Here is a 24,741-nt window from a genome sequence, read left to right as displayed (position 1 = left end):
TTTGTACAAGGAGATAAGAATGGATCAATTCACATTCTTCTACATGATAACTGCCAGTTGTGCCAGCACCATTTGTTGAAAATGCTGTCTTTTTTCCACTGGATGGTTTTAGCTCCCTTGTCAAAGATCAAGTGACCATAAGTGTGTGGGTTCATTGCTGGGTCTTCAATTCCATTCCATTGATCTACCTCTCTGTTGCTGTATCAGTACCACACAGTTTTTTTTTTTTTTTTTTAATCACAATTGCTCTGTAGTACAGCTTTTGGTTAGGCATGGTGATTCCACCAGAGGTTCTTTTATTGTTGAGAATAGTTTTTGCTATCCTAGGTTTTTTGTTATTCCAGATGAATTTGCAAATTGCCCTTTCTAATTCGTTGAAGAGTTGAGTTGGGATTTTGATGGGGATTGCATTGAATTTGTAGGTTGCTTTCGGCAAGATAGCCATTTTGACTATATTAATCCTGCCAATCCATGAGCATGGGAGATCTTTCCATCTTCTGAGATCTTCTTGGATTTCTTTCTTCAGAGACTTGAAGTTCTTATCATACAGGTCTTTCACTTCCTTAGTTAGAGTCACACCAAGGTATTTTTTTTATTTGTGATTATTGTGAAGGGTGTTTCCCTAATTTCTTTCTCAGCCTGTTTATCCTTTGTGTAGAGAAAGGCCATTGACTTATTTGAGTTAATTTTATATCCAGCTACTGCACTAAAGCTGCTTATCAGGTTTAGTTGTTCTCTGGTGGAATTTTTAGTGTCACTTATATATAATATCATAGCATCTGCAAATAGTGATATCTTGACTTCTTCCTTTCCAATTTGTATCCCCTTGATCTCCTTTTTTTTGTCAAATTGCTCTGGCTAGGACTTCAAGTACTATATTGAATAGGTAGGGAGAAAGTGGGCAACCTTGGCTAGTCCCTGATTTTAGTGGGATTGCTTCAAGTTTCTCTCCATTTAGTTTGATGTTGGCTACTGGTTTGCTGTATATTGCTTTTATTATGTTTAGGTCTGGGCCTTTAATTCCTGATCTTTCCAAGACTTTTATCATGAAGGGGTGTTGGATTTTATCAAATGCTTTCTCAGCATCTAAGGAGATGATCATATGGTTTTTGTCTTTGAGTTTGTTTATATACTGGATTACGTTGATGGATTTCCATATATTGAACCATCCCTGCATCTCTGGGATGATGCCTACTTGGTCATGATGGATGATCGTTCTGATGTGTTCTTGGATTTGGTTTGCAAGGATTTTATTGAGTATTTTTACATTGATATTTATATGGGAAATTGGTCTGAAGTTCTCTATCTTTGTTGGATCTTTGTGTGGTTTAGGTATCAGAATAGTTGCGGCTTTATAGAATGAATTGGGTAGAGTACATTCTGTTTCTATTTTGTGGGATAGTTTGTGAAGAATCGGACTTAGGTTCTTTGAAGGTCTGATAGAACTCTGCCGTAAACTCATCTGATCCTGGGCTTTTTTTGGTTGGGAGACGATTAATGACTGCTTCTATTTCTTTTGGGGATATAGGAATGTTTAGATCGTTAATCTGATCCTGATTTAACTTTAGTACCTGGTTTCTGTCTAGGAAATTGTCCAGTTCATCTAGGTTTTCGAGTTTTGATGAGTATAGCCTTTTGTAATAGGATCTGATGATGGTTTGGATTTCCTCAGGTTTTGTTGTTATGTCTCCTTTTTCATTTCTGATTTTGTTCATTAGGATACTGTCCCTGTGCCTTCTAGTTAGTCTGGCTAAGGGTTTATCTATCTTGTTGATTCTTTCAAAGAATCAGCTCCTGGTTGGGTTGATTCTTTGTATAGTTCTTTTTGTTTCCAGTTGGTTGATTTCAGCCAGCCCTGAGTTTGATTATTTCATGCAGTCTACTCCTCTTGGGTGAATTTGCTTCCTTTTGTTCTAGAGCTTTTAGTTGTGCTGTCAGGCTGTTAGTGTATGCTCTCTCTAGTTTCTTTTTGGAGGCACTCAGAGCTATGAGTTTTCCTCTTAGGGCTGCTTTCATTGTGTCCCATAAGTTTGGGTATGTTGTGGCTTCATTTTCATTAAACTCTAAAAAGTCTTTCATTTCTTTATCTCTTCCTTGACCAAGGTATCATTGAGTGTTGTTCAGCTTCCATGTGAATGTTGGCTTTCTATTATTTATTTTGTTATTGAAGATCAGCCTTAGTCTGTGGTGATCTGATAGGATGCATGTGATAAATTCAATATTTTTGTATCTGTTGAGGCCTGTTTTGTGACCATTTATATGGTCAATTTTGAAGAAGGTACCATGAGGTGCTGAGAAGAAGGTATATCCTTTTGTTTTAGGATAAAATGTTTTGTAGATATCTGTTAAATCCATTTGTTTCATAACTTCCATTAGTTTCACTGTGTCTCTGTTTAGTTTTTGTTTCCAGGATCTGTCCATTGATGAGAGAAGGGTGTTGAGGTCTTCTACTATTATTGTGTGAGGTGCAATGTGTGCTTTGAGCTTTACTAAAGTTTCTTTAATGAATGTGGCTGCCCTTGCATTTTGGAGCATAGATATTCAGAATTGAGAGTTCATCTTGGAAGATTTTACCTTTGATGAGTATGAAGTGCCCCTCCTTGTCTTTTTTGATAACTTTGGGTTGGAAGTCAATTTTATTCGATATTAGAATGGCTACTCCAGCTTGTTTCTTCAGACCATTTGGTTGGAATATTGTTTTCCAGCCTTTTACTCTGAGGTAGTGTCTGTCTTTTTTCCTGAGGTGGGGTTCCTGTAAGCAGCAAACTGTTGGGTCCTGTTTATGTAGCCAGTCTGTTAGTTTAAGTCTTTTTATTGGGGAATTGAATCCATTGATATTGAGATATTAAAGAAAAGTAATTGTTGCTTCCTGTTATTTTGTTGTTAGAGTTGGGAATTCTGTTCTTGCGGCTCTCTTCTTTAAGGTTTGTTGAAGGAATACTTTCTTGCTTCTTCTAGAGCTTAGTTTCCATTCTTGTGTTGGTGTTTTCCCTTTATTATCCTATGAAGGGCTGGATTTGTGGAAAGATACTGTGTAAATTTGGTTTTGTCATGGAATACTTTGGTTTCTCCATCTATGGTAATTGAGAGTCTTGCTGGGTATAGTAGCCTGTGCTGGCATTTGTGTTCTCTTAGGGTCTGCATATCATCTGTCTAGGATCTTCTGGCTTTCATAGTCTCTGGTGAGAAGTCTGGTGTAATTCTAATAAGCCTGCATTTTTATGTTATTGACCTTTTTCCCTTGCTGCTTTTAATATTTTGTCTTTATTTAGTGCATTTGTTGTTCTGATTATTATGTCAGGAGGAATTTTTTTTTCTGGCCCAGTCTATTTGGAGTACTGTAGGCTTCTTGTATGTTCATGGGCATCTCTTTCTTTAGGTTTGGGAAGTTTTCTTCTAAAATTTTGTTGAAGATATTTGCTGGCCCTTTAAGTTGAAAATCTTCATTCTCATCTACTCTTATTATCCATCGGTTTGGTCTTCTCATTGTGTCCTGGATTTCCTGGATGTTTTGGGTTAGGATCTTTTTGCATTTGCATTTTCTTTGTTGTGCCCATGTTCTCTATGGAATCTTTTACAGCTGAGCTTCTCTCTTCCATCTCTTGTATTCTGTTGCTGATGCTCGCATCTATGGTTCCTGATTTCTTTCCTAGGGTTTCTATCTTCAGAGTTGTTTCCCATTGGGTTTTCTTTATTGTTTCTATTTCCATTTTTAGATCTTGGATTGTTTTATTCAATTCCATCACCGGTTTGGAATTCCTGTTTGTTGTGTTTTCCTGCAATTCTTTTAAGGGATTTTTGGGTTTCTTCTTTAAGGCCTTCTACCTTTTTAGCCGTGTTCTCCTGTATTTTTAAAGTGAGTTATTAATTTCCTTCTTAAAATCTTCTACCAGCATCATGAGATATGATTTTAAATCTGAATCTTGCTTTTCGGGTGTGTTGGTTTATCCAGGACTAGCTGTTGTGGGGTGCTGGGTTCTGATGATGCTGAGTGGTCTTGGTTTCTGTTAGTAAGATTTTTACGTTTGACTTTTGCCATCTGGTGATCTCTGGCCTTAGTTGTTATAGCTTTCTCTGGCTGGAGTTTGTTCCTCCTGTGATTCTATTAGCCTTTGTCAGCACTCCTGGGAGTCCATCTCTCTCCTGAATCTCAGTGGTCAAAGTACTCTCTGCAGGCAAGCTCTCCTCTTGCAGGGAAGGTGCACAGAGGTCTGTAGCTCAGCTCTGCCTCCTGGCTGAAAATGAAGGTCGGAAAGGGACCCTGTCCCAGAAGCTATGTTACTTCTGCAGCCCATGCATTCTCCTGTTCAGACTGGTCTCAGAGAGATCTGGGATACAAGATGGTGCTCTCACCTGCTCCCGCTGTCAGAGCCCTCCCTGGAGGCTAACTCTCCTCTGGCAGGGAAAGTGCACAGAGGTTTGGTGCTCCATTATGCCTCCTGGCTGAAGATGAAGGCCCGAAAGGGGCCTTGTCCCAGAAGCTATGTTGCTTCTGCAGCCCACACACTCTCATGTGCAGACTGGTCTCTGAGGGACCCAGGATACAAGATGGTGCTCTCTCATCCTTACATTCTTGCCATCATTCCTAATTTGCACGAACAACCAAAATTGGTCTGGCAATCCATTCTGGAATAAAAACAGCTAGTGATCAAGAGTGAGGCAATCCTAGGTTAACATCCTGACCAGTTTGGTGACTTCGGAAAATTCACGATGTTTGGCTTTTTCATCTGTAAAACAAGGGGGATACTTACTGCATAGGGGTATTGTTGAGAGACCCAATAAAGTAGTTCTTGTAAACTGCCCATAGCAAGTGTTAGATTTTGAGTTCCTGTCTTTTGGGATACTCGATGACATAGTAGAGCTAAATACTTTGCTGGCAAAGTTCAGTTCTGTGTGCCTCTGGTCAGCTTATGATCCTCAGAAGCCACATTTGGAGAATGGACAAAGCCATGATGGTTCTTACAGAGCACTATTCTAGTATCCTTAATGCTATCTAATGTTATTACTAAAGGTCACATGATTTTGGCCACATTAAAATCTTCTGTCTCACATCCTGAAAACAATCTTGAATAATCTTTAGATTATCATTTGGTTTTTTAGTATATAATTTTTTATTAAATATTTTATTTGCATTTCAAATGTTATCCCCTTTCCTAGTTTCTTCTCTGAAAATCCCCTATCCCCCCTTGCTCCCCAACCCACCCACTCCCATTCACAGTCCTGGCATTACCCTATATTTAGGCATAGAACCTTCACAGGGCCTAGGGACTCTCCTCCCATTGATGACCAACTAGGCCATCCTCTGCTATATAGACTGCTAGAACCACAGGTTCCACCATGTGTTTTCTTTGATTGGTGGTTTAGTTCCAAGGAGCTCTGGGGGTACTGGTTAGTTCATATTGTTCTTCCTACGGGGCTTCAGACCTCTTCAGCTCCTTGTTACTTTCTCTAGCTCCTCCATTGGGAGCCCTGTGTTCCATCCAATAGATGACTGTGAGCATCCACTTCTGTGTTTCCCAGGCCCCCGCATAGCCTCACAAGAGACAGCTATATCAGGGTCCTGTCAGCAGGCTCTTGTTGGCATCTGCCATAGTGTCTGGGTTTGGTGGTTGTGGGATGGATCCCCAAGTGGGGCAGTTTCTGGGCGATCGTTCCTTCAGTCTCTGCTCCGAACTTTGTCTCTGTAACTCCTTCCTTGGGTACTTTGTTCCCCCTTGTAAGAAGGATTCTGAGCTTCTGGGCTAATATCCGCGTATCAGTGAGTGTGTTATCATGTGTGTTCTTTTGTGATTGGGTGACCTCACTCAAGATGTATCCCTTTTAGTCAGTTTTTTACATAGGCACTGTGGTCACTGAGCTGCATTCCATAGCTCTGCAGTTGTTTTTTGTGTTTGTTTGTTTGTTTGTTTGTTTGTTAAAGAGTGGTATACATATGAAAGTGGCTGTCCTTCATAAACATGTATTTACATTGTGGGTACATTCTTTCCCCGTGTAACTTGAACACTGTCCACCTCAGGGGTTCTTTGGATCCACCTCCTCTCTGCCTCAGCCTTTCAGATTATTCTGACCAGGATGTTCAGAGAAACAACAGCCTTGGCCTGTCATGCTTCAAAAGGACAAAATAGGCTCAACTTTGTGAAAGTTGAAGAAGAAAATGGTGTTTGGAAGCAGGACTTAAGTCTTCAGGGAAACCTCCAGAGCCAGGAGGTTTTCCGTCAGCAGTTTAGACAGTTTGGCTACTCTGATTTCATTGGGCCCCGGGAGGCTCTGAACCAACTGCAGAAGCTTTGCCAGCAGTGGCTAAGGCCAGAGGAGCACTCTAAGGAGCAGATCCTAGAATTGCTGGTGCTAGAGCAGTTCATGACAATCTTGCCTATGGAGCTGAAGGCCTGGGTGCAAGAACACAGGCCCAGAAGTGGAGAAGAGGCTGTGACTCTGCTGGAGGAGCTGGAGAGAGAATTTGATGAACCCAAGCACCAGGTAAGATGTAAGTTCTTTTTTGCTGGTTTTGATCTCTTGTGTTCAATAGAGAAGCCAGGATAAGTAGCACTGACTCAGCTCTCAGGGAACTTAATCAGTTTCTGTCTCTTGGTAAATTAGTTATTCATTTACCTATTAGTTCAAATCATAGGGGTTTATAGTACTGTTTTTTTGTTGTTGTTGTTGTTTTATCTAGTCATCTGACAGTTTTCTGCTTCTTCTGTCTTGCCTTGTTGCTGTAGGGTTTTTCTCTTAGCTGCACTCAGTCACACTACTGGTACTTGTTACTCTAGGACACAGCTCATGGTCAAGAAATGATCTGCAAAGAAACGACACTCATGGGAACATCAGAGTCTCTAAGTAGTCCACTGCAGTCCTTGGAGAACCATTGCAAGAGTGAACCCCAGGAGCCCCAGATTTTCCATGAGAGAGATGAGGCAACCCTACCATTTAGGGTTGATGATGAAGGTGAGGATTACCGAATGTGCCAAGGCTTGCTTGCTTGCTTTTTCTTTCTTCCTACCTTCCTTCCTTTCTTTCCTTCCTTCCTTCCCTTTCTTCCTTCCTTCCTTTCTTTCCTTTCTTTCTTCCTTTCTTTCTTTCTTTCTTTCTTCCTTTCCTTTTGTTTTTGTTCTTGTTTTGCTTTGTTTTTCGAGACAGGGTTTCTCTGTATAGCCCTGGCTGTCCTGGAATCACTCTGTAGACCAGGCTGGCCTCGAACTCAGAAATCCACCTGCCTCTGCCTCCCTAGTGCTGGGATTAAAGGCGTACGCCACCACGCCCGGTTTAAGGCTTACTTTCTTAATGACTGTCATTATCATTGGAAAGTCCTGCTGGCCTTAAAATAGTCATCAATTGGCTCAGCCTAGAATCTGAAATTTTAATATAATTTTAACTTGGATTAAAAATAAGTCTTTAATAAGATTTCCTAATGCCATATTCAACTCTAATATGTTTTTTAAAAAAGATTTATTTATTTTATGTATATGAGTACACTGTAGCTGTCTTCAGACACCAGAAGAGGGTATCGTATCCCATTACAGATGGTTGTGAGCCACTATGTGGTTGCTGGGAATTGAACTCAGGACCTGTGGAAGAGCAGTCAGTGCTCTTAACTGCTGAGCCATCTCTCCAGCCCTCTAATACTGGTTTAAAAATATTTTTGTTACACTAACAAGTTTCTAAGAGGAACGAGAATATTGTCAGAAGCTAAAGTTTCATAATAACTTGGAAAAGGAAAAACTTAATATTAAAAATCGGGGCTGGAGAGATGGCTCAGTGGGTAAGAGCACCCGACTGCTCTTCCGAAGGTCCAGAGTTCTAATCCCAGCAACCACATGGTGGCTCACAACCATCCGTAACGAGATCTGGCGCCCTCTTCTGGAGTGTCTGAAGACAGCTACAGTGTACTTACATGTAATAAATAAATAAATCTTTAAAAAAAAATCGTCAGCTGCAAGTCAGATGTGATGGTATACACTTCTAATACCACTTGAAAGGCAGAGAGATAGGAGGATTGCATGTTACAGGCTAGACTGGACTACATGAAATGGTCTCAAAGAAGAAGAAAAGTAGCAAGGCATTGACTAGTATAACTAAAAGTCAAACTCTAGAATGTACAGGGCTAAGGTAGAAAGTCTTCAAAAGAACACATATGCAAGAGGGTGCCATGTTTCATCTGCTCCTGCTAGGCCTGAGATCTGATCTTTTTGAGGGTACAGTAACAGATGGCGGTAGAGATGTTCTCTAAAATGCTAGGCAGGCTAGATTCAATAGGAGCCACCTTTAGGGTGCCAAAAGCTTGCCAGGAAATGTGACGTAACATAAACTTTGCTGGGAAGCTGCCAAGGAGGACAGTTTCTCTGAGAGTTATAGGGGTGTGTGTGAGTGTCCTACATGCTGTAAGAAATGAACAGAAGTCTTCCTCCTCCACTGTCCTTCCATCTCTCACAACTGATAAAATGCATGTGCTAGCATGATGCCAGTATTATAGATAGGACAATGATAAATTTGAAACAAGGAGACAATAAATTGAAAATATCACAGGTGCCAAGGATTAGAGTCAAAAGGATTTTAAGTTATTGGCAACATTGATATGGACAGTCACATCAGCCTGTTATATCTGTGCTTCTGATTTCATTTTCACCAAGCAATCTTGTTACCTTCCCACGAAGTTTAACTATATTAAAAGAATGACTCAGTTCATTCAAGTCTATGTAATTTACATTACTCATTCTTATTACAGTTATACAGCAGTTACAAGTGCTTGGTTAGTATGAATCCACCCAAGATGTATATCTGTTCACTGTATGTTGATAGAATTAGGAATAAGAGGACAGAAGCCTGAGGGCCTGACCTTAGACCTTGGCAGTTCACCAAAGAAATCATATTAGTTATCTACTGAAGTCTCTTTAGGTCCCTCTCAACTTTCCTCCACTTAACCACTCTGATACTGCCCTCTTAAATACCTTGTGATTAAGCAGTAGGCACATTAAAATGAATTTTGAAAAATGATCTTATCATATACCTTGCCTTACAGGAAATTATCTACTAATAGAAAATAATATTTAAATGTCTGTATTAGTTTTTAATAAGTATAATTAGATACCTGAAGCAACTAACATTATAAAGAAAAAAGTGGTTTATTAACTCATGCATTTAGAGGTTTAAGGCTATGTTCTCTTCATTGGCTCATTTCTTGTTTGGGCTCTTTCTACATTATATCATGATGTTGGTTATGAGAGTATAGACAGAAGCAAGTTATCATACAGAAGCAGGAAGCAGAGATTGCAACTCTGGAATCAGTTCTTGCAAGAACTAACCAGAATACTGAAACACCTTAATCCTTTTTGAGGGCATTACAGTTGACCTTGGGGTCTCCTAACAGGCCTTTCCGTTTAAAGGCTCCATCAATTGACATCGCCATATGGAGGACTACGCTCTCAACAGATAAGACTTAGAGAATAGCATCCAAACCATAACAATCTCTAAATCTTTTAGGGCAGATATATCTAGTCCTCCTTTCTCTCTCTGGTTTTTGTTGTTTTTGTCCTGAACCTGATACTCAATATAAAGACCAGCCATGTTCCTCTGCCTTCTGAGTGCTTGGGTTAAAAGTTGTGTGCCACCACATGTGGCCCTTACTTGGTTTTATTAAGGTCTTTACAGACTCTGCTCTAATTCCTTTTATATACTACATCATAGGTTGAAGCTCTTAGTACCTTAGGGTGTGACTGTACTTTTTGGGCATGAGATTAAACATGAGGTTACTGTCTACATTATGCCTGCTATCTTTTGGGGAACAGGAAAAAAAATCTTGTTTTTCTGACTTATGCATCCTCTCTGGTCACACCCTTATACTTCATGTACTTACTGTACTTTTGTTGTTTTGTTTTTGAAACTGCAGATCAGACTAGCCAGGAACTCACAGAAATCTACTTGCCTCTGCTTCCTAAGTACTGGGATTAAAGGTGTGCACCACTATGCCAGACAAATACACTATTTTTATGTATTTATACTAGTGGTTTGTTGAGTATTTTATTCTTAAGTGCTGGGATTTGTGGTGTGTGCCAGCACCTAGCCTTTTCTCATAACTTTTTTGTTTTTACAAGATTCATTTATTTATGTATATGAGTACACTGTAGATGTACAGATGGTTGAGCCTTCAGAATGTGGTTGTTGGGAACTGAATTTTAGGACCTCTGCTCACCCTGGTTAACTCCGCTTGCTCAGTCCCTACTTGCTCCAGTACAAAGATTTATTATTATACATAAGTACACTGTAGCTGTCTTCAGACACACCAGAAAAGGGTGTCAGATCTCATTACGGGTGGTTGTGAGCCACCATGTAGTTGCTGGGATTTGAACTCAGGACCTTGAGAAGAGTAGTCAGTGCTCTTACCCGCTGAGCCATCTCACCAGCCCTTCTCATAACTTTTAAAATAAGCACAACCTTAATTCATTGATATAACTAATGATTTAAATTTCTGAAATCCAAGTACAGTACAAATTTTATTTCAGATTTTATCTTTGTTTTCTCTGGTTTTTCATGAGAAATGATAGAAAAGGAAGCCAGCTTGTTCTCAGCTTTGCTAGGAATTCACTGTAATGCTATATTGTCTTCAAGATGTTGTGAAACTTGAATGTGAGAAATACTTATTTTCATGTAACACTTCCTTTTCCACAGATGAATGAAAATGAGTTTTAAATTATTTTTGTTTCAGTGCAACTACAGCTCTGCTTCCAAAAAGACAGGCAGGTAACTTGGAAGAAAGACCTTAAAATTTGAAGTTAGCTGTCTTGACTATCAACTAGTAATCCTATAGCTTCCCATAACCCTTGAAAGCTTTAGTTTCCTGGTTTGTAAAATGTATATTTTTAGAGGATTTTTGACGGAATAAAAACCCTTAAAAGAACTCAATTTATATTAACTGTATTTAGTAGTTCTTGTTTTGAGATACTGGAAATTTCGAAATAAAAGGACATGCTATAAGATAGCTGGATTTGACTAGGCCCTTAGGCAACTGTTTGCATCTTCTTTTTTTTTTTTTTTGCCATTTATACTTATGGGATGAATTATTAATATTCTTACTTGATTTAAAATGAGTAAGGAACTCAGAGTACTGAGTACTTACATTTATATTTGCTTATATTTATATATTGCTTGTGTTTATATAAAAATTATAATACATTAAAATATAAAAGTATTATATATATAATGGTGTATGAACACATAAATGTAAGTAAAACTTTTATATAAATATAAAATATATATTATATATATAACTATATATAAATATACTGCTTATATTTGCCCTATTTGGAACCTGTGAGAATTTGCAAATGCTTTCTTGCTTTCTATGTCCTGCCCACCTCCCTTGCTCTCCTACTTTGATAGATGTGCTGATGTACAACTCTTAAGACATTTTAGTATCACCTCTCCTCTCACATTAGCTTATCTAGAAGTCTCTTCCCTTTCTGGCTTATGGCTGGTATGAACTATTTGTCACCTCAGTATTTTTTTCTTGTTCACTACTCAATATCTTCAATACTGACTTACATTCTTTGTCCACTTTACTCTCGTGAGTGCTATATTCTATATTGGGAAGCTAATTGTCATTTCCCCAGCCATATCCCTTCCCTAATCCTGAAGATCAAACCCAGGGCCTTGTGTTTGCAAATACTCTGTCATTTGTCTGTATGTCCCTGTTTTGTTTTGAAAAAAGTTTGCATGTTTGTCTGTATGCTTATACATGCACCACCTGCATGCCTTGTCCCACAGAGGCAAGAAAACGATGTTGGAGCTCCTGGAACTGAAGTTAGGTATGGTTGTGAGCCACCACGTGGGTTCTAGAAACTGAAGTGGGTCTTCTGCAAGACGAATATGCACTCTTAAATCACTAACCTACCTCTCCAGACCCAGCACTTACCTTTTCCTTTGGTTTACTTGTTGTTTCTTCTCTAACACTTTTTTTTAACATGAAAAAAAAAAAGATAAATCCTATTCATATTTTTAGATAGCAAGATGTTGACTGGGAAAGTATTGGCAGCAAAGCAAGAAATTATTGAATGTGTTACATCAGTGGCCATGGCATCTCCAGGAAGACTTCCTAGGGAAACTTCTCCAGTACAGATAGTTGAAGAAACTATGGAATGTCTGTACAACAATGAGAAGCAAAGAGGAAGTGAGGATACAAGCAACAAAACAAGTCAGCTTTCTTCTCAGGAAGACTATTTCAGCTTGGCAACCTTTAACAAGAAACCCCCTACAGAACAGAACATCTTTGAGTGTAATGAAGGTGACAGGATCCCTAGTCAAAACTTACATGGTACTACACGGCCCAGAACTCACACAGGGAAATTGCTCTATGCATGTGTAGATTGTGGGAAAGCTTTTTGCAATAGGTCAAAACTTATTAGACACCAGAGAAGTCACACTGGAGAGAGACCTTATGCATGTAAAGAATGTGGAAAGGCCTTTGGTTTCAGAGCAGACCTTGTTAGACATCAGAGAATTCACAGTGGTGAAAAACCCTATAAATGTTGTGACTGTGGAAAAGCTTTTGGGAGCAACACAGGGCTCATTAGGCATAGGAGAATTCATACTGGAGAGAAACCTTATGGTTGTGATGAATGTGGGAGAGCCTTCAGCCAATGTTCTACTCTTATTCAGCATAAGAAGATTCACAGTGGAGAAAAACCTTATAGTTGTGATGAATGTGGGAAAGCCTTCATCCAGAGCTCTGCCCTTATTCAGCATAAGAAGATTCACAGTGGAGACAAAAGCTATGAATGTACTGAATGTGGTAAGGCTTTTTGGACAAGTTATGTTCTTAGGGAACATCAAAGAATCCACACTGGTGAGAAACCTTATAAATGTAATGAATGTGGAAAATCCTTTAATAGAAGCTCAGCACTCACTGTGCACCAGAGAACTCACTCTGGGGAGAAACCTTATGAATGTAATGAATGCAGGAAAATATTTAGGCATAGGTCAGGCCTTGTGCAGCATCAGAGAACACATACCAGAGTTCAGCTCTAAGGGTAAGTGGTTATACAATTGTGAAATGCAAGGAATTCACTTTGAAGGTGAGACTCCACAAAAGATAGAGAAGTTTCCTGATAGCAGGACTTTTGTCTTTCCAGCCCAGTTCTGTAAAAAGAGATCCACACAAAACGTTTGCATACTGAAAGAAGAATTTTATCCAAAACTTGTCTACAAAGAATGGTATTTTCTAAGGGGGATGGGGGAACTGACCCATTTCTGGATGAGGACTCTCACCAATCCGCTTTTCATCCCACTCTCCACTGCAGATAGAACTGCCATTGAGCACCTTCATGTAAGTCCATGATTGGGGCACAGATCCTGTAAGATCTCTTTATAAGGTCTGTCTATAAAAGTGTTTATGCCTGACAGGAGTAGGCATGTTTTAAGAGTTACTAAACACTGAAATGTTGAATTGAGGCTATGAAATGTCATGTCCTGGATCAGTTTAATATCTGAGGAGTGGAAGATCATTCTGCCCCTTGCTAACCCTGAGCTTCCTGTTACAGTGTACTTCCTTATTTAGAATCTGCTGGGCTTAGCCACTGGGAGAATAGGCTTGGTCATTGTCTTCTCCAAACTAAGGGCTAATAGAATATACATATTTAATTAAATCAATTATTATGGTAACTGTGTGGCAATAACTATGCCAGTTAAATTCAGGATTCTGTTGGAAGAAATATCAGAGATTTTATCTGATCTATGAGTTAACTAAAAATTTCTTGGATGTGATATTAAGACCTAAAATGTAGAATCAGCAGCTTGGCTAATGGCAGAACAGATGCAGAGGTCATAGCAATACATGGCATGATGAGGAATGGACATTCCTGTTTCATGTCTTCACTAGTTCCTGCTGGAGTTGTTTGTGACTCTAGCTCAAAAATCAGGTTGCTTTCTTTTCCTGTTTGTAATAGCCTGAGTTGGATAACATGAAATGTTTCACATCGTAAGTGACCTACATGATCAAGAAGCATTCAGAATTAGCATGATTAAAACATAAAACTGGTGTTTCTGAAGTCATGCATGTATACCAAGGAAACAGCATGCATTGGAAGCTGAAGGACACTGGAGCCTGGAGAGTCCCTCAGCATTAGGTCTGCAGGTGATAAGCCACTTAAGGGAAATACAGAGTCAATCCTTCAGATTCTATAAAATTCTTCCTTGACTTTAATTTGGCAGTTTTAATTAAACCTTAATCGATAAGAGTAATTTCTACCTAGGAGAGTGTACCTTTTTTTTTTTTTTTAAAAACTTGGTAATCATAGCTATATTCTGAGTAGGGGAGGTAACAATAAATATGGTTCTCACTTCCAAAGGTTGTGCAATTAACATTTAAAAGCTACCATAAAGGGATCACTCAAATGGACAGTGACTTGCCTTTTTTTTTACAGGTGACAAGCAAATGATTCAATGTTTTAAATATCATTTAATCCTTTTTCTAATTGTGAGTGTTGGTAAGTAAAGTCATCCATAAACCCATTATCCATAGCAAAACTAACTTTTGAACTACTTCCTATTAGAGTTTTTCCCTAATTCTAATATTTTTGGTAAGAATCTTTAGTACAATTTTTTTAACTTTACCATTTATATATTCAATTTGCACTCCAACTGCTTAGTAGTATCAGCATGTAATGGGAATGTATTGTAATAAACTGAAATTTTAAAGTTTTGCTTTTGAATCATTCAGGTAAATAAATCATTCAGGTAAAAAAAATCATTCAGGTAAATAAGAGAACAACATGAATGGAGTTAGGCTGGAGGGTGCACACTTAGTTTCTATTTCCTGAGTTAAATAAACAGCATCAGGAAACTCAGGCTGAATTGTTGCAGGAAGGGAATGAGAACAAGAACTTTTAAAATTCTCACACATACTAAATTCACTAAGATATTCTGCTCCTTCAATTCTAAGAGCTAAGAAAGACCTTTGGAATAATTACTTTAAAATTATGTGCATGTGAATATAAATGCCTGCAGAAGCCAGAAGAGGACACTGGATTCCCCTGAAGTGGAGTTTCAGGGGTACACCACCCAATGTGGTCCTGGGAATGGAACTGGCCCAAGAGATGTGACTTTCTCCTTGGCAGTTCATAAACAAAAGTAGGTTATTAGGCCATTGTCAAATGCCTTAAAAGTTCAAGTCTCTCAGTTTTGGTTGCAGGCAGTGGAAAGGAGGAAGAAAAAGGATGGAACTGATTTAAGATCCATGTAAGGCAAGTGCTGCTTTATAGACATTTTAGACAGCCACGAGAGCAAGAGGAAAAAATGCATGGAGCAGAGAGAAAGGCATTAGTTATTTTCTTTCAGAAAATGCTGTTGAGAGACAAAACCACCTTTTCTTTCACCCGATGTTGGTGTCTGCTCCATTTCATAAAGATTGTAACTTAAGATCATCTTCAGCTTTTTAACATGAGAATATAGTCAAGATAACTTGTATATGCCTGTTGAATTCATGGAAAAGCACTAATGACCAAAGCTATTAATCATTTACAAGACACACTTTTCTCAGCCATAAATCTTTAAACATGTAAGTTTCTTGCATAGGAGATTTGAAGGGGATTCTTCTAATATTATGAAGCAGGTAAGTTTGCCTTGATCAGCAGTGAAAGGTCAGAGTTAAGTTTGTTAGACCTGAGACAGGGATGTTACAGAAAGCAAGTACTTATTTTTACAACTCTCTCTTGGGCTTCTGTTCCCTTCCAGCCTCACCCAGGGCCGGGGATCTAGGGATTAAGCTTGGGGCCTTAAACATAGTAAGCTTATGATTTACAATAGAATTATATTCTCTAGCTCCTTGCTCTATAAGCAGTATCAGATTTTGTAGTAAAACTTGAAATATAAAAAAAGCGCATTACCTGTAACTTTACTACCCAGAAGTAACCAGTGTAACATCTTAACATTGTGTATTTCTATTATTTAATGCATGTGTTGTACATGGGATCATGTTGTAGAGATTGTGTATTTAATATATTATGAATCTTTAACACATTTTAACAGCTTGTAAGACTGCATATTCATGGTTTAAGTATATTTCTGTGTAGAATTTCAAAGTAAAAGGCAGTGCTTAAGGCTTCTGGTAGTGATTGCCCAAGATAGGTATTCACATCCATCAGCAAGAGAGTCCTAATATGCTTGAATCCTTGTTAATTTTATATTAAAATAAGTATCACTTTCATTCTTACTCCAATATGATTGTAAGTTGTAAGACTGGACATATATGGATCGTTGACTGGCACTTCTGGGATGTTTAAGTGTTAATGAATCTTTTTCATTAAATGTTAATGAAAAAGATTCATTGTGCTCCCTGAATAGGGTTCTGATTTCAAATTCTGACCTTGTAGCTATAAGTCTCCATTTCCTATGTATAAAATATGATTTGTACTAATGACTAACACATATACAAAGCCCTTGGCAAACACCTTTTACATTTCCTTCTGATCTATGCAAGAACTCCAGAGTTCTTTCCCTTTTGTAAACATTATCCTACTTAACATCTACATTAGACATTTGGCTCATTATTTTTATTGGTTAGTACATACTCACCTATAAATGTCCAAGACAGTATTACTTTCGTATCCTCATAAAAGTTATTTTTCTGTTTATACATAGATTTGAGTTTGGTATTTTATTCTTCCAAACAGCTTTTTATCCCCAATATTTTGAGATGGGGCCCTAGGTCCTATTATGTAGCTTCAATTGGCCAGGAATGCTTCAACCTTTGTCTCACTGTCCAGAGCACAGGGATAAGGAGGCTTGAGTTAATCAACTTCCCCCTTGCACTGTACACTAGCCTTACAGTACTCCTCTGATGGATTCTTCAGAAGAGGAAAAGTCCTAACAATAATTACTACTTTTGTTGTCCCTTTTCTAGCATGGTCCTTACATTTTTTTCAAGGTACTGCTAAATATCGCTAACAGAAAACATGTGTGAGGTATCTTGAGAAAAAGCCAAGGACTCAGAAACTGACAATGTTTGAATACCCAAGCTCAGGCAGTCATGCTAAGATGGAGAAATGGTGGAGAAGCAGCTTTAGATACAGTTGCCGTAGAATCTTCTACTACATCAACTCCAATATTCTAAAGAACTCAAAGAGTCTCTATCTGGGCTATTCTTTTATATATTCCACTCTTACCACTCTCTCTCTCTGTAGAAATGTAAATGTTGTCTCAGGTTGGGTCAGGAAACTACTTATTCTCCTTTTCCATTAGGCCACACTAACGAAGACAAAGCTCTTCATGGTGCTGTGACTAAGGACTTTAGGTTTTTAATCTTCATAGGCTCATCTGCAGTGCTTGGGAGTCTGCCTGCAGTCATACTTCTCAGAGATGTGATGCCAATTCTGAACTCAGTAGGCAATGTTCCATGTTTTGTTCCTTTCATTAAACAGAAAGATCTCTTCCTTTCCTGTTACCTGGCTTTCTTTCCTGGTTAACCCCTCAATCTTCATATCATTTCAATTTCCTTTATCCAAGTTCTTGGACAAGGAAATGGGAAAAATGCTTAAGCAGCAATCTTTAAAAGACTGACCACATTGTCATTATCTGACTGTTAATAGCTATTAGACTATAGAAATCATTCTCCCCCACTCCATTATATTCCGAGTTCCTGACACAAAATGAGTATTAAAAAATAACATAGGACTAACTACTTGCTAGCATGTGAAGCCCTAAATTAGTTCCCAGCATGGCAGTGGGGAACAGATGGGACTCTTCACTTGTATAAATTAACTTGTTTCTTTTACTTTTCAAGTTCATTTCATTTCTTTCTTTTTGTTTGTTTGTTTTTGGGTTTTCGAGACAGGGTTTCTCTGTATAGCCCTGGCTGTCCTGGAACTCACTATGTAGACCAGGCTGGCCTCGAACTCAGAAATCCGCCTGCCTCTGCCTCCCGAGTGCTGGGCTTGTCTTCAGATCAACAAATCATCAATGAAAATGTTTTCTCATTGTCTGTTGAGTAAAAGTTTTTGAGTTCCTTACCATACTGTCTCACAAACCTGGTACATTGACAGTAAGCTGTAGTGGCAGAATGAAGCCTTTTCATATGACATTCTCATAGATAATAAGGTCTCAATATTGCATTACTTCTTTTTTCCTGAGTATTCCTAATGTTAAGAGCAAAGCTCAAAGAAATGGTCTTATATTTCTTTCTGGTTAAGTCACAGGAAGTTTCAAAGAAAATTTCATTAGCATTGGGGAAGTGCCGCACAAAGCAAGTTAGATTGACTAAAGACTACTTTTTAAAAAAAAATTACCTCGGAATCTTGCTCCAAAGTCAACCTTTTGACTGATAAAGATAAAAATATATGGATGTACTTATGAATCATTGTATTAAGTTACTTAATAGTGTGGACTCTCTGATGGCGCATTAACACTGACCTGTGCCTAAAAGCCTTCCCACATTCATTACATATATACGCTTCATCCGCAGAGTGGATTCTCTGGTGCTGAACAAGGGCTGAGCTCCTTTTGAAGGTTTTGCCACAGTCATTACACTGATAAGGCTCCTCTCCACTGTGGATTCTTTGATGTCTTATGAGGTTTGAATTCAGACTGAAGGCTTTTCCACACTCATGACATTCATAAGGTTTCTCTCCACTGTGTATCCTCTGATGGGTAATCAGCTCTGAGCTCTGCTTGAAAGCTTTTCCACATTCATTACATTCATACGGTCTCTCTCCTGTATGAATTCGCTGATGTCTAATAAGCTTTGAGCTCTGGCTAAAGGTTTTCCCACATTCACTACACCCATAGGGTTTCTCACCAGTGTGGATTCTTTGATGTATAATTAAGTAAGAACTTTGACTGAATGCTTTTCCACACTCATTACATTTACAAGCTTTCTCACCTGTATGAATTTTCCGATGTCTAGTGAGAGCTGAGCTCTGATTGAAGGCCTTTCCACATTCATTGCATTCATATGCTTTTTCACCACTATGGATTTTCTGATGAATAATAAGATATGACCTCAAACTAAAGGCCTTCCCACACTGATTACATTTATAGGGCTTTTCTCCAGTATGTATTCTCTGATGCTGTGTTAGAGAGAAATGTTGTTTAAAGCTATGCCCACATACATCACATCTATAAGGTCTGTCATCTGTAGAGACTTTCTGACATGTTACAGAGTTTGTACTTAGAATCAAGCATCTTTGAGATTCATCAAGATGGTCTCTCTTTGCTAAGGATTTGTGTGTGAAGATCACTTGACTAAAACTGCCCCTGTGGAGAGGGGAACTTCTTTGCTGCCATTCTAAATTGCTTTTGTGCTCACTGACACCTCTAAATGAAGGATCCCAAGAGAGTTCTGGTGCTTTTTCTTCTGAAATGTCCTCTTTTGCTGTTGATTCATTATTCTTAGCATCTGAAATGGTAAAGCAAAACAAAATTAGTAAAACCTCAGAATTTATATTTTTTCAGTTATTCTGAAGTCATTGTCTTTTTTTCTTTTCCAATAAAAAAGAAAGGATTTTGCTATGTTCCACAGATTAACCTGATACTTCTGGCCTCAAGGGATTCTTTTACCCAATTTTCCAAGTAGTTGGGATTATAAGTTATGGCTAGCTTAGTCTCTTTTTCTATAAGAGAAAATAGAGGGCTGGAGAGATGGCTCAGTGGTTAAGAGCACCAACTGATCTTCCAGAGGTCCTGAGTTTGATTCCCAGCAACCATATGATAGCTCACAGCCATCTCTAATGGATGCCCACTTCTGGTGTGTCTGAAGACAGCTACAGGGTACACATATACATAAAATAAATTAATATTAAAAGAGAGAGAGAGAGAAAATAGAAGGGTCTAGTTACAAAGATGTAATTGTTCCCTGGGATCTTTTCTCTTTCCCATTGCTAAAGTCTACATCTTCCTTTGACTTTCATCTTTTCTTCCCTTTAAGACTTCAATTGATCACTACTATTATTTTCAATCTGTTTCTAAATTGACTTCCTGTAATGGCTAGTTTTTAATTCATTATCACAATCTGGGATCAGCTAGGAAGAATGTCTCAGACTATCTAGATCAGGTTGGCTTGTGTGGATGTCTTGGATGCTGGGGGTTGTCTGGTGTAGTGGGGAATGGGGGTGCCTTGATTATGTTAATTGATGTGAAAAGGCCCAGCCCATTGTGGACTATATAGTTTTTGGATATGGGTCCCAGACTGCGTTAATGTGGAGGAAATAAGTATAGCAGTAGGCATGCATGTGCATATTTTCTCTGCTCTTAACTGTGGATGTGACTAGTTGCTTCAAGTTCTCACTGTCTTGACTGTCCTTTAATGATGAAATATAATTTGGAATCATGAGGTTAAATTTCCCCTCTAAATTGCTTTTGCCACAGTATTTTATCAGAAACCCAAAATAAACCTAAGACAATCCCACTTAACAGCTTAAGCTGAAATCACCTTTCTCTCCTTAAAATCCAAGCTCCTTGACTTATGTATCTGTTGAGCAGTCTCACATTCACAGTAACATTTCTTTAAAGCGTTTGTCTATAGCCTAGTTTCAAGCTTTCTTCTTGACCTCTGATACTTCTATTGATAGGAGTTTTGTCAAAGCCACTGATTTTATAACTGTATATAACTGAAAGGGTACTTTCTGGATCTTAGCCTTTCTATAGCATGACATGGAGATCTACACCTTCCATTGTTCTTGTTTTTCTTCTTGAGACAGGATTTCACTCTGCAGGCCAGACTGGCCTCAAACTTAGGGCAACCCTACAGCCACCCAAAGGTAGGATTAAAAATGTGAGACACTATACCTGACTCTGCTCTGCCCCCCCCACCCCCTCTTAGATTTTCCTTTTCGATTTTAACTTGTAACTCAAAAACTATGTTCCCTCAGCATCTAGTTTGGGTTTTCCTGTATCCTCACTGTTGAAACTCTACCCTAGATGTCAATTACTACTTATATTTAAGCTCATGTCTTCTCAGATCTCCAATTCTATTTTAAGCTCTAGACTATCATACTGGATTTTTGCTTGTATTTGGAATCAAATGCCCCATATCAAACATCAGATTTTTTTTCCCACAAACAATACCATTATTAATCAAGCTGTTTAACACTAAAACTTGATCATGCTCAATTTTCTTCTCTTTCATGATTTGCTTTTAATAATGACCACCTCCTGCAATGTTTTTTCAATGCTGAGGAACAGATTTCAGCTTCAGTCTTCTCTATGCCCCAGAGTAACACAAGTTTCCTCATTTACTGTGGTCTCTTAATAAACCTCTAATCTTGCCTTTCTCAAATCATTTCTATACTCTGGAGCTGAGTTCTAATAATGCCACGTCCTTATCCATTTCCGTCAACTGCACCCGTTACAGGTAGGATTTGAACAGTGTGACAGGTTTTAGCAACTTGTACCTCATTTCCTCCTTTAGTTTCTTTCATTATTCCTTATCAGTTCTCAAGTCAAACTGAAGTACCTATAATTTCTATAATGGGCTATATTCTCTCACTTTAATGGCTTTCTACTATCTATTTACCTGGCTTTCTCCTACTTGTAATTCAAATTATAGCTTAGGTATTTCTCCCTCCAGGAACTATTCCTTGAATATGTCTTTAAATTTCATTCATTTATTTATTTCTTTTTAGATTTATTATTTCATGTGTACAGGTATTTTGCCTGCATGTATGTTATGGATCATGTGCATAATACATGGTACTGGAGGTGGTCAATAAATGATGTCAGATCTGTAGTTACAGATGGTTGCAAGCTGCCATTTGAATGCTAAGAACTAAACCCAGGTGCACTGCAAGAGCCACCACATATGCTCTTAACTGCTAAGCCAACTTTCCTACCCTCCATGATTGTCATATGGGGCTTGGTGTCACTTTATATGCTGCCACGGCCCCTACAAATGGCCTTCTTACATTCCATAATATACTGTACTAGGATGCATCTGCTTTTCTATGAACCACTAATGAAGGTTTGAAAATTACTTGAAGATGGAAACATAGTCACTATTAGACATTTTTAACACTCCACAAAATTAGAAAACGGTTAAGTAAATCAATGGCAGGGAAACTCATACAAAGAAGGATGACTACAACTCCTGTGAGGGTCGCTGATTAAAGTTGCTCAAGTGAGCACCTCTGGTTTTGATTAATACAAATGTTCACATGCAACAAGTACATAAATGCAAGTCTGCATCTTCAAAACCAGAGGCCTAACTTCCATACATTTGAAAATACGTTTCTATTCCTACCACTTTTAGAGGAAAGACAAGGATTCCAGGATTTCAGCTGTGTCTTCAAAGGCCGGACTTGGATGCTTGTTGAATCTTGGGATGCTTTGAGATATGTCAAATCTTTCCATGACACTGACGGTCCTTGTAGATTATCTGGGACCTGAAACCAGTACAATATAATTAGTAAGAATCTTACATGGTTAATAAGGCCAGTCCCACAAATGAAGGATGGGGAGAAAAAAGGTCGAGGAGGTAAAGATGTCCTACTGGGACATCAAGGTCACGGTTCTTCAGAGACAACATTTTAACCAGTGAAGATACTACACCTAGGGCTGCAATTTTCCCCCCAAACACATCATATCTCTGTTCCCACCTGCTGCCCCGGATCATCAAACTCTTTCTCCAAATCCTCCAGTAGAGTCACAGCTTCCTCACCACTTTTTGGACCATGTTGTTGAACCCATATCTTCAGCTCTTCAGGTAGGATGCTCAGGAACTGCTCCAGCACTAATAGTTCTAGGATCTGCTCCTTTGTGTGCAACTCTGGCATTAGCCACTGATGGCAAAGTTCCTGGAGTCGTCCCAGAGCCTCTCGGGGCCCAGGTGTTTCATGATAGCAAAACTTCCTGAATTGCTGGCGAAATAGTTCTTGGCAAGATTGGGCACTCCCATTCTGTTTACATTTCTGACTCCAAGAAAAGCTACTATCTTCTATTTTCACTAGTATCAATTCTTCTTGATGGTCCTGAGGTTTTAAAGTTGAAATTGCTCTGGATTCCACAGCCATTCTGGGCTGAAATAGCTCACAAAAAGCTTAGTACAGTTGGGTTTTGTGCTTGGGGAGGAGTTTCCTAAGTAACCTCTTCTTTCCTACAATACATGAAAGCATTGTAACTTACAGCATAGGAAAAAGCCTCTAAACACTTGTAACACTGAAAGTAAGTACGTTCAAGACTAAATATACTGATGAAGTATTAACAATCGTATCTCCTACTATATCAAACTCCTACCACTAACAGAAAAATTTTTAGAAGTGTAAGAATGCAATATTAACATGATTACATGGTGACATTATCTCCTTTTCAGTTATCTTTCAGTCCTGATTAAATTCATAACTCTGTAAACCTGAACTTTTCTCAGTGCTGGGAATGAACTCAGGGTCTTAGGAATGGTAGGTAACACTTTTACTTTGCTAGTAAGCTACATCCTTGCCACTCCTTGAAAGTGAACTCAGGTTCCTGCTAGTCAGGCATTCTACCACAGGGCCGCATCCCCAGTCTCAGAAAATTTTAATAAAATACAGGCTGCAGATTGTTCCTGTTTGTTTTTAAGACAGGGCCTCTATGTAGTCCTGGAACCTACTATGTAGTGTAGGCTGACCTTGAGCTCAGAGCTTTCCTGCCCCTGCAGTTCTTTAACTAAAGGCATGCAGCACCAAACCCTGCTTTTGGCAGAATTTAATGCTAGCTCTAAATTTTTTTCTTCAGTTACTGTTTATGGCATGTAGTGCAGGTGTGCATTTAAGGTAGTAACATTTTACAATCTGCACTGAACATAAATTTGTTTAAAATATTGTATATTTGCCAATTGGTCCCATTCATATACTGAAATTTTCAGCAAACATGGAGGCCCTTACTTTGTGTGGGCTTTGTTCAGCGCCAGTATTAAGCAAAGGATTGGCTTATGAATGAATTTAGTGAGGAATTCTGGAACTCTGAAATGCTTAGCTTGGATTAAAAACATGATACAATGGACGCAAAGAGTCAACTTCAGCTCTCAAAAGCGCGAGTCTTCTAAATTCAAACGAACTATGGTAGTAACCATTTACTAGATTTGGAGATGAGGAACAAACACGACCTGATGTATACAGAGATGTGTATGCTCCTTCAATTTCTGTTAAACCCCGGCCCTGAGCTCACAAGGCTGAGCAGAGAGAGCCCTCCCCACCACCCGCCAGCGCAAGACGGTCCTAATAACGTCTCGTCTCCCAGGTTACACACTCACCCAGCCCCACTCCCCACCTGAGAAACCTGAGCCCTGTCAAGCAGCCTCAAGCCCGACCCCTTGCTTCCCCTACAACCGTCTAGGTCACATTAACTAAGCCTGCGTCCTCGCCACGCCGGACCTCCTGACCCCCGTACTGCCTGGGGCGGCGTTCCCGCGGCTCTCACCCAGACGCCGACCGCCTCTGTGCTTCTCAGTCGCCGGGTCCGCTCTCTACCTCAGTCCCATGGGGAAGGACCCCGAGCGCCGACACCACAGCTCCGCGCGCCGGCTAGCGAGACAGCCGCTCCACACCTGCCTTCCTCGCGGCTCGCCGCACGCACCCTATTTTTAGCTTCCGGGTTAAAGCACAGCGTAGGCGCGTGCCCGAGGGGGCTCCACGGGGCTCTCCAGCCGAGAGCGGCGGCTCGGGGATCTCTTCGGGATCTGCCACACGGCTCCCCGCCGGACGGAGCCCCAGCTACAGCGGAGGAGCAGCCCCGGTAGCGGACATTAGCCACAAAGGCCTGAGGCACGTCCCCGCCCCTTCCGCTCGC

The 24,741-nt window shown here is 39.4% G+C and overlaps 2 protein-coding genes across 6 annotated transcripts in view; one reads left to right on the top strand and one right to left on the bottom strand.

Annotated features, from left to right (window-relative positions):
* The window catches only part of Zscan30 (zinc finger and SCAN domain containing 30), a 21,079-nt gene extending 8,059 nt beyond the window's left edge, over positions 1–13,020 (top strand). For 2 of the 3 annotated variants that reach the window (XM_029471724.2, XM_029471723.2), the window contains 3 exons: positions 6,017–6,480; positions 6,774–6,948; positions 11,996–13,020. In XM_029471724.2, the coding sequence (XP_029327584.1) occupies positions 6,073–6,480; positions 6,774–6,948; positions 11,996–13,020 (1,608 nt within the window). In that variant the 5' untranslated portion in view covers positions 6,017–6,072. Of the gene's footprint in view, positions 1–6,016; positions 6,481–6,722; positions 6,949–11,995 lie in introns of those variants that run through there. The other variant, XM_085833681.1, reaches the window with a different exon arrangement.
* On the bottom strand, positions 11,014–24,741 carry Znf397 (zinc finger protein 397). 3 transcript variants are annotated; one of them, XM_085833680.1, is made up of 5 exons: positions 24,423–24,741; positions 22,575–23,071; positions 22,220–22,361; positions 18,397–19,381; positions 11,014–13,131 (listed from the first exon to the last, which is right to left on the bottom strand). In XM_085833680.1, the coding sequence occupies exons 2-5, from the start codon at positions 22,986–22,988 to the stop codon at positions 13,017–13,019; spliced, it is 1,656 nt and encodes a 551-aa protein (XP_085689806.1). In that variant the 5' UTR covers positions 22,989–23,071; positions 24,423–24,741; the 3' UTR covers positions 11,014–13,016. The 3 variants fall into 3 exon arrangements, with proteins under 3 accessions (XP_085689806.1, XP_021006833.1, XP_029327582.1); XM_021151174.3 differs by having other exon boundaries at positions 24,373–24,740; XM_029471722.2 differs by lacking the exon at positions 11,014–13,131 and having other exon boundaries at positions 13,158–19,381; positions 24,373–24,740.

This window comes from Mus caroli, unplaced genomic scaffold (assembly GCF_978045245.1).
Source record: "Mus caroli unplaced genomic scaffold, Mus_caroli_1 scaffold_19, whole genome shotgun sequence".
Lineage (NCBI taxonomy): Eukaryota > Metazoa > Chordata > Mammalia > Rodentia > Muridae > Mus > Mus caroli.
This window is presented reverse-complemented; position numbering and strand designations above follow the sequence as displayed.